Source organism: Plutella xylostella, chromosome 27 (assembly GCF_932276165.1).
Source record: "Plutella xylostella chromosome 27, ilPluXylo3.1, whole genome shotgun sequence".
NCBI lineage: Eukaryota > Metazoa > Arthropoda > Insecta > Lepidoptera > Plutellidae > Plutella > Plutella xylostella.
In genome coordinates, this window is record NC_064007.1 from 4,055,370 (window position 1) to 4,068,326 (window position 12,957).

General features: G+C 37.3%; 3 protein-coding genes across 10 annotated transcripts in view; 2 read left to right on the forward strand and 1 right to left on the reverse strand.

Moving 5' to 3' along the window:
- The window catches only part of LOC105381188, a 25,607-nt gene extending 18,671 nt beyond the window's left edge, over positions 1 to 6,936 (forward strand). For 2 of the 7 annotated variants that reach the window (XM_038110065.2, XM_038110066.2), the window contains exons 2-8: positions 188 to 760; positions 1,540 to 1,694; positions 2,018 to 2,246; positions 4,788 to 4,942; positions 5,182 to 5,300; positions 5,852 to 6,390; positions 6,696 to 6,936. In XM_038110065.2, the coding sequence (XP_037965993.2) occupies positions 388 to 760; positions 1,540 to 1,694; positions 2,018 to 2,246; positions 4,788 to 4,942; positions 5,182 to 5,300; positions 5,852 to 6,390; positions 6,696 to 6,784 (1,659 nt within the window). In that variant the 5' untranslated portion in view covers positions 188 to 387 and the 3' untranslated portion in view covers positions 6,785 to 6,936. Of the gene's footprint in view, positions 1 to 187; positions 761 to 1,220; positions 1,695 to 2,017; positions 2,247 to 4,787; positions 4,943 to 5,181; positions 5,301 to 5,851; positions 6,391 to 6,549; positions 6,669 to 6,695 lie in introns of those variants that run through there. The other 5 variants (XM_048630802.1, XM_038110076.2, XM_038110077.2 and 2 more) reach the window with 5 other exon arrangements.
- On the reverse strand, positions 6,782 to 8,181 carry LOC105381161 (carbonyl reductase [NADPH] 1). Its single transcript, XM_038110080.2, has 2 exons — positions 7,530 to 8,181; positions 6,782 to 7,329 (listed from the first exon to the last, which is right to left on the reverse strand). Exons 1-2 carry the CDS (start codon positions 8,179 to 8,181, stop codon positions 7,127 to 7,129), a joined length of 855 nt encoding a protein of 284 aa, XP_037966008.2. The 3' UTR covers positions 6,782 to 7,126.
- Positions 8,079 to 12,503, forward strand: LOC105381163. Of its 2 annotated transcripts, XM_048630805.1 has the most exons (11): positions 8,079 to 8,195; positions 8,483 to 8,577; positions 8,808 to 8,893; positions 8,969 to 9,111; positions 9,328 to 9,385; positions 9,838 to 9,966; positions 10,288 to 10,397; positions 10,785 to 10,883; positions 11,107 to 11,190; positions 11,598 to 11,681; positions 12,171 to 12,503. In XM_048630805.1, exons 2-11 carry the CDS (start codon positions 8,549 to 8,551, stop codon positions 12,267 to 12,269), a joined length of 921 nt encoding a protein of 306 aa, XP_048486762.1. In that variant the 5' UTR covers positions 8,079 to 8,195; positions 8,483 to 8,548; the 3' UTR covers positions 12,270 to 12,503. The 2 variants fall into 2 exon arrangements, with proteins under 2 accessions (XP_048486762.1, XP_048486761.1); XM_048630804.1 differs by lacking the exon at positions 8,079 to 8,195 and having other exon boundaries at positions 8,326 to 8,577.
- The last annotated feature ends 454 nt before the right edge of the window (positions 12,504 to 12,957 follow it).

The following is a 12,957-nucleotide window of genomic DNA, read 5'->3' on the forward strand; positions in this document are numbered from 1 at the left end:
GGTGCAAATTTGTACGGTTGAACCCATTATCAGTCATAGGATATACATTGATGGATCCCACTTAGTATTATGTATACACCTACCATATTACTGTTCCCAACTTAAAATGTTCAGAGTGAAATCCAATGAAACAACTTCAGTAGCCATGGCAGATTAATGGTTAATATTTGTAATTATTTACTTCCAGGATGCTTGTATCAGTATGAAGTATCTGTGTCTACGGCAGTGCCACCAAGTCCCCAATGTCCCCACTACCCCAACACACCGCACATACTCAATTAAAGCATGGTTGCTAAGCACAGCAAGGACATTACCCTTTTTATATTTGTCTCCATGCCAGTGTCCACTATAGTCCAGTAAGGTGTAATATTTTTGTTCCTTAGTGGGATGCACTTCATGCGTCCATTAATGTTATTAAAAGTTGATCTTATTAAAAACATGGAATCGACTCAGTTTACCTCAAGCAGCTCCCGGCCACGACCTTTCAAGGAGTTTGTGTCACCACTGAAGATACGAAAAATGACTCATTTTAGTGAAAATGAGAAGTTTATGGTTATAAATGTGTTTATATATGTAAAGAACACTTGGCCTGCGGATAAATACCAGTCAAAACTTGAGATGAAGGAAAAAACCGCCAACATATTGGGTATTTCAAAAGCATCAGTTTATAGAGTTTTGAAGGAATATGTTGAAACTGACACGGTAAAACCTGCGGCGTCCCCTAAGAAACGTTTCCAAGTGAAAAGGAAAAGTTCTGGTGGTAAGTATGTACCTAGTAAGTACATGGTACATAACTAGGAGACTAATTTCAGTAAGTTTCTATTTTGGCTGTACCTTCTACCCTTAGCTGGTAAATATACTAATAAGACTGTCAATCGCCATAAGAATATGCGTACCACGTGAGTTTTACAAAATACACCTTTAGACAAAAGTATTTTACAATCAAGTTTTAATACCTAAATCATAAAATCATTAATGAGTACCTAAGTACTTATTTATACGTTTATACGAAACGCATATTCTCAATATAAAAAAAATATTGGGTATAGCGCCATCTATAGGTTTTTCGTTAAGTTATTAAAAGAGTGAAGGTCTATCACGCGGGATTCGATACTATTTCCGAAACATATTTGTTTTTTTCCATAATATTATGTTTGTGTAGGTCCTAAAATACTATGTAAGTACTACCCAGAATAGGCTTCTTGACCCTTTTTTAAAGAAGGTCTCATATGATTGATAATGGCTTTATTAGATTAAAAAAATACTCTCATTTTTTTGGGAGCTAAAAAATCCCAAAACTTAAAATTAAAGTTTTAGGTACTTTCCGTAAACAAAACAGGCGAAAACGCTCTCAGCCATATTTGTTTTTAAATTGTCTATGGACTCATGGTGTCGACCGATGTGACGCCAGAAGGGTGCAAACTTGGTGCAAATCATTCATTCATTTATCACAGTTGAGGATACCACTGCCCTTTTAAACCATGTCTTGCACTAGTTTACACAAAAAGTATAGTAATTATCATTATTGTATTGTACCAGATTGCAAAAACACATCAATAAAGACCCCAGAAAAGTTATGGATTAGAGCTCCCGGTGAAATAAACATGCGTAAAACCTGGCTAAAACTTGCTAATAAGGATCCTGATTCATTATCGACTAAAACTAAAATTTCTTTCTGCGAAGACCATTTTGACGTAAGTACTTACTTAATTTACTATTCGGTATCTTCATAAAACTTTATATAAGTACTTTTAAAAATATAAGTTTTAAGGTTATGTCTTATCTTATGTCAATGGGAGATTTTCAATCATAGATAAAAATTAGCAAAACTTGGTTCAATTTGCGATTTATTTAAAAACAAAAAACTATATTTTCAAAAAGTGTTATCGCCGGGTCTAACTTCGACAAAAAATCTTCTAATAAGTACTTATATGTATCCATAAAAAAATCTACAACACTTAACTTTTTACCATATATATACCTAATGTGAAGAACAGACTTTTTATTTACCTTTCAGTTAGAAAATGACATGGAAAATTACAGACAGTATAAAATAATGGGTTCAGTTCCAAAGATCCGAATGAAGCCCGGTTGCATACCATCCAGGTTTAACTGCCAAACCAGTAGAAAACACAAACTTACTCGAACAATGCAACAGCATGCTTCTAAGAGAACAGCAGCAGTGCCCGTAACAGAAGATAAACAAATCTGTTCCATGAAAATGTCAACATCATTTTTTCATCAAGGTAATATGAGTCAGTGCTCCAAAATTGATAATGCGCATAGAAATCTTTGACAGATCGGTTGTTTTAGATTATGTGACACACAAGGGCGTACCCAGGATTTCAGCTAGGGGGGGGCAGCTCTTGAGATGATGGTCGGTCGGGTATATTGAAACAAAAATCATGAAAATTGTCTTTTATTAAGGTCAACTTGGCCAATTGCGTCTACGGGCCAAATTAATCTTTTCGATCCTGTTTGAAAACGGCTTTATCAATATTGAAAAATGCCATCTAGTTACGGTGGCTTAAACTAAATACTTTACATGAACTGCAGACAGATGGCGTTGTTGTCAACATAATATTATCCAAGTATTCAGTCATTTTGTGATTTGCACATTTTTTTGAAAGTTTGGTACTGTGACAGGTGATTGAAAAATCCATGTGAATCTAAAGTTTTCTTTATCAATTGATTTTATTCAGTAGGTATTCTAAACAATAGTCATTGGGCTACTTATATAGACACAAATTTTCAATGAAATAGCTTTATTTGATGATTTAATGATGTTAATTTTTTTATGTTTGATAAAAGTCCTGGGGTAAATGCGTTAGGCATAATGGGGCTATTGCGATTGTTGCAACGCATTGCCTCAAAACAGAAATCGTCAACCTTTTAATACATACATAATTATGCTCACGACTGTAGTCACCCGCTTTTCGCTGTAAATTTGTATCGCCATTTTTTATTGAGTACAATGCACTGAAGTTGTTGGGTAAGTGTAAGTGTACAACCCGACTGTCACATTTTTTCAAGCTGCCCGAAGGCCTCTGACTAGGCTTAACAACTGCTGCCGAGGCAGCAACCGGGACCCACGGCTTAACGTGCCATCCAAAGCACGGAAGCGTCCAGAAAAGAACCATTTGAAATCGGTCATCCATCCAAGGCTGACCGTGCCATGTGTTAACCTCAGTGATCAGTTACGATCACTGAAACCAGCTCGATAAGGATTTTTACTATTTATGAACACTAAACTTATTGAAGAGTATGGGTTTTGCCATGCACATATTTTAATTGATATCTAAGTTTAATACCCGTATTTGATCCAATCTTACAATCTTTCTATAGAATATAAATGAGAGGATGTATGGATGTTAGTTTATTTTATTCACAACTGTCACTCACCACTATTAAATCTACATTCTTACTCACTTTACAGGAGTACTTAGGTAGTTCTTTTTTCATAAAAATGTTATTTGGATTTATCATGGAGTAAATGCGTCCATGAAAATTAGACGCATTTTCCTGATTTCTACTAAATCATCTGTGAATTCGTCAATAGTTTCTTTTGGCTAAATTAACTGCCATACTATTGCACAAAAAAATTAACTGGATAAAACTCTCTTATTTTTTTCACGGAAAGCTTACCTATTGAATAGTTACATACTAAAAACACATTTGCCTCAAACCTGGAAAATGCGTTCAAAATCACGATTTTTTTAAAACACTAAATAAGAAACTTTTATAAGATTCCAGCAAAGAAATCAATGCTTTAAATTTGTTAAGAAAGTTGTTCAATAGTCGTTAGTTTCTTAAAGTAAATATCTCACTTTTACATTTAATTTTTCATACCTTTGCTCCCATTATTCCGAAAACTTTTAGTGATCTAAAAATACAACGTAACCCCAGTTGACCTTAATTAGTTTGATTAAGATACAAAACAAAATAGGTAGGTAGGTAAGAGTAGATAACACGTTTTTAATTCCGACTTGGCAGGAAAATTTACGTTTATTTTGTCTTCTAGGGGGGGGCAGCTGCCCCCCCCTGCCCCTACCTGGGTACGCCCTTGGTGACACATGATATTGACTCCTATTTCTTTCGAACAAGGTGCAAAATGCAAGTGTTTTTTAAGGGTCTTACGATTTAATGATTCGGGTGTTAAGATCTGCATGTGCATTATAAATTTTGGACAAGTGTATCTTATAATAAAAACAATATATGCAAAAGCTATTTATTATTAAAGAACAATGGCCAAATCTGACCCGCTTTGCATAAGATGCATCGATTCCGTGTCAACAATCATTTTTGTGTCTTGAAAATACACAAAACAATATCTATATAATACCTATCTATAGAACTTTTAAATAAATTAACTCACGTGGTACGCATATTCGTATGGAGATTGACAGTCTTATTAAGTTATTAGTATACTTATTGATCTATGGTAAGATCATAGAATAACAAGTGCTAGTCTCATTATTCTATGGGAAGATGAAGGTGACTCAGGTCAGGCATTCTGTTTTTTATACTTATTATTTATTTGGTGATGGAAAACATTGTGAGGAAACCAGCACATTTAGATTGTAGATGTGTACCCTAAGTTCACGTGTACTCAATAAAAAAACGACAATACGGCTCGAAAAGCGGGTGGCTCGTTTGCGCGTCACATTTGACTACAGTCAGGGATTACAGTCGTGACTCCCTGCTTAATTATATTTGTAATTTTATGCTTTAGGAAATTGATTAAAAACAATGACTTAACTTACAGTAGGTATTTCCCGTCGTTTCAGATCCGGGCTGCCTGGCGTGCTCGGAGTGCGGTGCGTGGGTCGCGGCGCGCGTGTACGTGTGCGTGCAGTGTGTGGACGCACGCATGTGTGCCGCGTGCGAGCCACACGCACACGCGAGCCACGCCGTCGTCAGACTACCCTCTACAAGAGTCTATGTATGTATCATCACAGTGACAGCAGCCAATACAAGGGTCCTTAACATGCATCGATGCAAAGTTATACTAAATTCTCAGATGGAATGTTGTTAAATAGTAATCTCTATGGAAGAAACATTGCACGGTTAGGCTCATTTGTTTGTGATAACCGAATGTGTTTTTAACCCCCAACGGAGCATCCAGTCCAATTTCCATAAAGCATAATTTAACTTTTAACTCATTTTTTAACTTTTCCCCAGAACATAGTGCGAGACCTGTTTGAGTCTCTGCAAGAGCAGTTGAACTGCCGGCTGCGAGGGCTGGACGATGACGCCGAGGACGAGCTGACGGACGACCTCGATGATGATGAACTGGACCAGTGAGTACCTACCTAATCCTCTAGATCCACTATCGATATAAAAGGTAGAGTTTTATGCATAGGCATGAGCGTTTAGTTTAATAAATAAATAAGTGCAGACGTCTCACTAAACGCATCACTTACTTACAGCATGTTAGGACGAATGTTCTCCGACTCGACCAACCAATGCAGTTGAAATCCAATGGGAGATTTTCTTTTGACGTTTAAAAGTTCCAAAATCGAACAATAGATGGCATCCGGCCTGTCGTTTTTAATGAGCTGCATTCTTCTGAGGGGACGGAAGATGTCATAAATGGTACAAAGCTGTTTTATACTAGATAACACTTAATATTATGCAAAATAATAAAACAGCCAGTTATTGCATATGGTTGAATTCATATCCATTGGGTTTTTGTATTGGCTGAAAGGACTGGAATCCATGCCGGATAAAAAAATATATGCAGTGCTGTTGAGTATGAAGTTTTAGTAGCGCCATCTATAATCGGTTTTTGTCTATGGTTGAAAATCTCGCATTCAATTTTCAAACGATAAATAATTCTTTGCCTTTCCAGATACGTTAATCCAGTGGTTAAGAAAACTAAACGACCTGTTGTTGCATCGTCTGCTGGCCAGCAAATAATGCCCCATGAAGCTTCAAAAGTCACTTTCAAGTCAAGCCCACCAGCATCTCCCATGCCAACTGATGAAACTAATGAACCCATGGTCACGGCTGATGACATCAAAGTAGAAGATGATTATGATGAATGGGAACCACTAAGGGAAACTGCAACAGAAGGGTTTATGAAAATAACTTCAGACATTGTAAAGAGTGAATGTAATGAAGGAACAGTAGCAGAATCGAAATTAGCTGTAGACGTTAGAGGAGATGATAAATACAATGAGATGAATTTATCTAAGTGCTTAGAGAACGAATCAGAATTTAAAAGAGTAAGTAATGTAACTGTTGTAAGAAAAACTAAAGGAAATACTGCTGGTATCAATAAGCCAGCTGTGAAACTGGAGACCACTGAGAATACATCAATTGAATGTGCCCAAGCAAATGAGTTGGGATCTCAAATTGCTGTGAAAATAAAAGAAGAGCCAACTGAAGGTAATCCACCTTTCTAAGGGTATAATTCATAGCCCCCCCTCGAACCCGTGTACCTGATATGTCATTAGAAGTGCCGTATTCTAATCAAACAATAAAACGTGAATGTTGATAGTTCATGCATGGAAATTCTTCTTAGAAATGAAGAACATTTTCATGCAGTTCATTCGAGAGCCACAACGGCCAATTTTAAAAGCTTCATTTCTATAATTTTTTATACTTCTTAACCTACATTCTCTTCGGGTTATTCGGTTTACGATTATCTTCCTGTACATAATAAGCGTTTCAATATATTTATTTGATTTCAGATGCCTGTACCGAGCAGGTTGATTCTACGGGTTTTTTAGTCATCGGCTCGCCTCGATCTATCAAAGTCGAAGACAAAGAAACTTCGTGATGACAAAATAGTTTTTATTTTCAATTTAATTTCATTCTATTTAGTATTAATTTACCTAGAAGAAAAAGGTACAATTACTTAAATTAAGTAAGGTACAGTCTGATTGTTATGTTAATAAACAAGTAGCCAGTCCTGGTTAAGTATTAACAAATCTACAGTTTATTTGGATTTAAACTTCACTTTTAGCTGCGTACAGACCGGCCTAACGAACGCCCAACGATGGATATTTATCATACATAATACAGGGGCGATTGCAGCAACGAAGTTCAACGAAACCCGTTCGTTGGCGTTCCTTGGGCCGGTCTGTACGCAGCTTTACAAACATCCTTCGTTTAATGACCATTACTTCCTCCCATCAATGAACCCCCTGGGGTCGGGTCCGTCCCACGGTACCGCGCGGCCGTCGTGCCACACGTATCCTTGCGCGCGCGCAGCCAGCGCCAGCCGCACGGGCAGCGCCGCCGCCGCGCCCGCAGAGACCTGCCCCGCGCCGCCCGTCATGTCTGTCTGCACGTAGCCGGGGTGCACACAGGTTACTGATATGTCTGCGGGTAAGGTTGGAAGGTTAATGGTCGCAGATGGCAGACAGGAATTAAGTAGGTACCTACACCATTTTCACCTCATCATCACATAGTTAGTACTCTTGTAAATTATGGGACATTGACACCGGGCCGACCGATTTACGGCCTGTAAATGTAAAATTAGACAGTATCATGATTCATAATTACATATTGAGTAGGCTTACCTTTTGCAGACAGCCTTCGATGCAATATAAAACTGTAACTATTAACACCGACTTTGGAGACGACGTAGGAAGAATCTCCCCAACCGCCCTCAATCTCCTCACCGTTACAACAGGCCACCAAATAACTGTTCATCAACTTTATCAACTCTTCTACTGAATCGGTACTCTTAATTCTGTTCCTCAACTCTTCTCCCGGTATTCTCGACAAATGGCCCGATGAGCTGGATATATTAATAATTTTCCCGCCATTTTTTAAAAGCGGCAAAATTGATTCAGTGAAGTTGACCAGCGAGAAAAAGTTAACTTTCATTGTCTCCTCTATTTGGTGAACAAGAGTTTCACGCGAAAGTTCCGTGTTTTTAGGGTAAAGCACACCGGCATTGTTTATTAGTAAATCAATTTCTCCATACTTTTCCTTGCAGTAGCTTACAAATATTTCAACACTGTCACTGTCGGTGACGTCAAGTTGGTGATAACACACTTTTAGTCCGAGTTTTCGTATCTTCTCACACGCCTCAAGCCCTCTTGTGGAGTCTCGGGAAGTGAGATAGACTAAGCCAGGATATTGCCCACACAACTGCTTTACTATCTCAAAACCTAACCCTTTATTAGCACCCGTGACAACAGCAACATTTTCTCTTTCTGAACCCATGCTTAACTCGAAAGGTAAATAAGACTAAACAACCACTTGAGTAGTTGACCTTGATTTGAGTAAGATTGAAGAGGTTATCATGTAAACTATTATGTAAAGTTTATTATTCTGAGCTATCAAACGTCGTCGGGCCATTTTGGTTTTGTTTGACGTTCACAGAGTACTATATTATAGACGTTGACAGCACAATATTAGTCTATGACGTTGACGCTTTCGGGACTTTCGCTTCGCCATCTTCAAAATCATTGATTAACTTCATTTTTCTGTTAACCATTGATTACAACCTTGAATGTTATTTCAGAAAATATTAAAGTAACGAATTATAATCGGCATTTGGTGAATCTTGTACATACTGCCCATATTGATAATGAATTCCAACGAAGTTTCAACTAAAAGGTAAGCTACTGTTATTTTAAGCCTATTCATAATACTATAAGTTAGTAAGTAATCAAATAAGTAATGCTTAAGTTATGTTACCTGCGTTCAGTTAAGTTAACCGAATGTTAAATTTGAGTTAACTTTAGTAGGTATCTAGTTCAGGCAATTTCTATGTACCTAATATAAGTAGGTAACCTGAATTTTGGAATCCATCTAAAAAAACAAAAAACTTATTTAATTTGTTTCAGATCAAGAGCGACAAACTTTACGCTGAGTGAGCAGAATGTGTTACTAGGTCTTATAGCTAAACATAGAGATGTTACTCTGGGCGACAGTATGTATAATCCTTCTCTTTTTACTTAATTTCCTGATATTCTGCTAAATGAATAAAGAATAAAACTAATTTCAGAAGTGACTACTTCTTCGAAAATCCAAACATGGAACAAGATTTGTGCTGAATTCCATGAGATCACTAAAGTACACCGCACTTCTTATTGTCTCCGCAACAAATGGGATAACATCAAAAGAAAACGACGGCTAGAGGGAAAATTTGTAAGTTAAATACTTTATAACTTATTTATACTTACTTAATAATTTTACATAATTTAGGTGTGTTTAGAGATATTAACTTTTATCAACATAACCCTTTATCAGCCAAGCTTTTTATTCATTGGCTAATTATTTAATTCCCCGATCTGGTCACCTTTCAAAGTTTTGAATAATAATTTTCTGCATTCAGAGCTTAGTATTTATTATTCAATATTTCAGGAGCCAGATGAACTGTTGGCCCCGTTCACTTTTGAAGATGGGGAAAGTTGTACAAATGGTAAGCTTTTATTAAGTAGGCCATACATGCTACTGTTAACTGGAGAGGTCTGCCTGTAATGGTGTTAGCCTGCTCTCTGGTGAACCGTAGAGTACATGGCCTCCATTACTATTATTTTGTCCTTGTGACAAACCTTTATTTCTTTTGATGTTAACACAAATGCTCAGAAATTGAAATATTGTTTATTTGATGTAGAATTTTACAATTAAGTACTTGTCAATAGTCATAGATTACTCTACCACCATTTCACAAAGGCCCCATCATTATGGAGGAAAGAAATGGCGAAAGAAACTCAAGCATCTTTTCAACCGATGAACATAGTTAGCATAAGATTTATACTCAACCATTTTAGATTTACTCCATATTTATATTTTGATAATTTATATTACAATCATCTACATAGCCTAGCTGAAATTCTAACTAACCTTATATTTAATATTGCTCATCCTCAGAATTCACAGATGTGGACGAGTCATCCTGCAACTCTTCCAGAAGCCAGGAGCTAACCCCTCAAAAACCGGCCATGGGTGCAGACATCAAAATCAAATCTGAACCCGTAGCAAAAAGAAACAAATCTGACGGTGAGTTATCGTTCAAATCGGTTCAGCCGTTTTGAAGTGAAGAAGTAACTAACATACACACATATAGTGCAGGTGGGTTATTCCGAATTTCGGATAATTCCGATTTTGACCGATTTCTTCCAAACGCAGCCATACTTTGAACCGTGGAACAACCCAGTGGTAGAAGATTAAGTTGCCATCGAGGTGAATGGTGGTTAGGTACTCACAAACTTTCGCATTTATAATAAGTATTAGTAGGATTTACTTATTTACCAGAGTCATACTATTTCTTTACTTATTAAATAAAAAGCACTTTAAAAATAAAATATGCCTCCTCTACAGACTCGGTGGGCGCGCAGCCGGCGGGCGCGCGCTGCGTGGTGCTGGAGGGGGTGCCGCACTACTACGCACCCGACCCGCTGGCCGGGGACGACAGACATGCGCCGGCGCAGGTCAGTACCAAGCACTGATGTCGTACTATTATTATACCTAGGTTATTTCATCATCATCATCATCTCTGCCATAGGACGTCCACTGCTGATCATAGACCTCCCTTAATGTTTTCCTGCTGGTCTAATCGGACATTATGGGTTTACAGTATTTGAAATTATAGGAATGGTTAGCAATGACTCTCACGCTAGGCTTAGCCTGTGCCGTGAGTATCCAGAATATATCCAGTTTTCGAAGGCAGTTCCCAAGAACCGCCACAACAATCTGTCCTCTATCTTCCTCATTCAGCCATTACCGGCTACTTGTCTAAAACAGGTAACAGCCACCATTATTGATTTAAAAATATCTCCACAGTTGATTAATAAATTCTAAAATGTTGTAACTTTCAGCCGCCACCAATGAATGGTAGAGCTGTGCGACCCAGTATTGTAGAAGTAGCCAAGCCAGTGGCCGTGGTAACAAACACGAATATGAAACAAAAACTTGAGGTGCGTATTTATCATTGTCAATAAAGATTAAGAAGGTAAAATGCAACGCAACGTTTTAAAGTTGCTGTGCACACTTGTCCAACGTTATACGACGTATATTGATATCAGACCATTTTGTAGTTTCTTCAGGTGTAGAATGTTCTCCGAGTCTGTGTAAGATCCACATAGAAACACACTAGACTTCGCCAATAAGTCTCTCCTAATGTTAACATGTATATTTCAGGCGGAGCTCCTAAGTACCCAACTGGCGAATGCGGCCGCCGAGAAACGCAGACTTCGAACACAAGAGACCAAGGACAAACTAGAGGTAGTTTATTGTAGCCGGGAATGTTTTATGTTACACAGTTAATCAGCTTAGACAAGTTAATTCGTAAACTTTTGTATGTAAATATTTTCTTTAGATTTCCATACCAACTAGCTAAAACGCAAAATTCTTACTACTTGTTATATAAATATAATAAAAAATAGATAGTAAATAAATGATAGGCTCACGTAGTCACCTCGAAGGTCCAGGACTCGGCATGGTGGCCCCTCGAAGATGAAATCCGAAGGAATCTTCATGTGCACTCACTAAATTCACTTGTCTGTTTATAATATAGTACTTTAGATTTAAAAGGGAATTGTGTAGTAGATACCTATTTTAGCAAACCAGTGTAGTTAAAATTTGCCCATTGAATAATAAATCTCTTTGTAAATATGAAATGTTATTTCCAGTTGGAGTTGCTGAAAACTAATTTAGAAAACGCGAGATCCGCCCGGCGCCTGCAGCTGCTTCAGGAGGAAAAGGAAAAGATTGAGGTGAAAACAAAATATAAACCTAACTAAAGTCTGATTTATAATTTCAGATACTAAATTTACAGATTCTGAACGGTTCATCAACAGTCGACTGTCCTGCCAATAGAACCTGTCAATAGTATCTGAGATTAAAAAACAGACTTCAACTATAATCAAGGACGGCGAGCGCTGGGATTTCTCGTCGGTGTTCGTCTTTGACAAACGGACAAGATGAAGTGTCGGTGCAAAAGAAGCGTTTCGACAAATAAGCTCACTTTCCAACGGAGCTTTTATTTTGTATTAGTTCGATTGGATTTTGTTACTTTATTGATTGGCACAATGGCTGTTATTACATTGAACATAAAATGCCGGTGCACGACATCGTATGATGCACTCTGAAACTGTAGTATTACTATAGCATTGCTGAAAAATTGTTCATGTTTCTTATGTTTTCTATCAGCAGGTACATACATCGTAATGATATACTAAAATCTTTTTTTTTTGTAATTCCAGATTGAGCTACTGAAGACTAACTTAGAGAACGCAAGAAAAGAAAATTCCAAGCTGCAATTAGATCTACAACAACAACCATTTGACGCAGGTGATAGCTGATTGGTCCAAAAAGGATAATGGATGCCTTGCACTGGACTGAAGAAGCATCACTACATTCCATGATTCCACAAGATGGAGTCCCTTTATGAGGTTTTATACAGGTAGAAGTGAGCCGAGGAATGACCTAAGACAGGTATCTGGAAGATTAGATTGCTGAATTGCAAACATTGTGATGATGCATAGATGATTTTATACGTTAAGTATATAGAAAAGTTTAAGATGGTTAAAATATATAAGAAAAAAAAATTACGCTTGTTTTATTTATCTGGTTGTAATTTACGTTACCTACACGTGCATATCTAACACTAGTTGTATAAGTACTCTGTATGGAGTGGGAAATTTTCTAAGGGCTGATTTATCTGACCATGTAAAAAGGCAGATAAAGAAAGAATACTAATGGCAAACAGACTCGTGCTCTCCCGCACTATTTGAATGTCAACATCACTACTTCTTCCTACTCTCAAATTATGTAAACTCCGCCATTTCCATACTGTATTGTTATATGTATGGGGTACCTAATATTATTTTGTAACAAGTAAATTATTACTTGAATCTTGATCTATTATTGTAGAAGTGGGTGATTAACCGCAATCTAAGCTCCTAGTAGCACAAGAACACATCAACTCCAATGAGGTAGTCATCCAGCCTACACAAAAGGTTTCGTAATCAATGAAAAAATAAAATTCCT

Coding starts and splice junctions, on each gene's coding strand:
- LOC105381161 (XM_038110080.2), bottom strand. CDS start 8,181: ATGGGTTCAGAAAGAGAAAATGTTGCTGTTGTCACGGGTGCTAATAAA. Junction 7,330..7,529: donor TCGAAGGCTGTCTGCAAAAG/GTAAGCCTACTC, acceptor CCTTACCCGCAG/ACATATCAGTAACCTGTGTG.
- LOC105381163 (XM_048630805.1), top strand. CDS start 8,549: ATGAATTCCAACGAAGTTTCAACTAAAAG. Junction 8,578..8,807: donor AACGAAGTTTCAACTAAAAG/GTAAGCTACTGT, acceptor AATTTGTTTCAG/ATCAAGAGCGACAAACTTTA. Junction 11,191..11,597: donor AGACCAAGGACAAACTAGAG/GTAGTTTATTGT, acceptor TGTTATTTCCAG/TTGGAGTTGCTGAAAACTAA.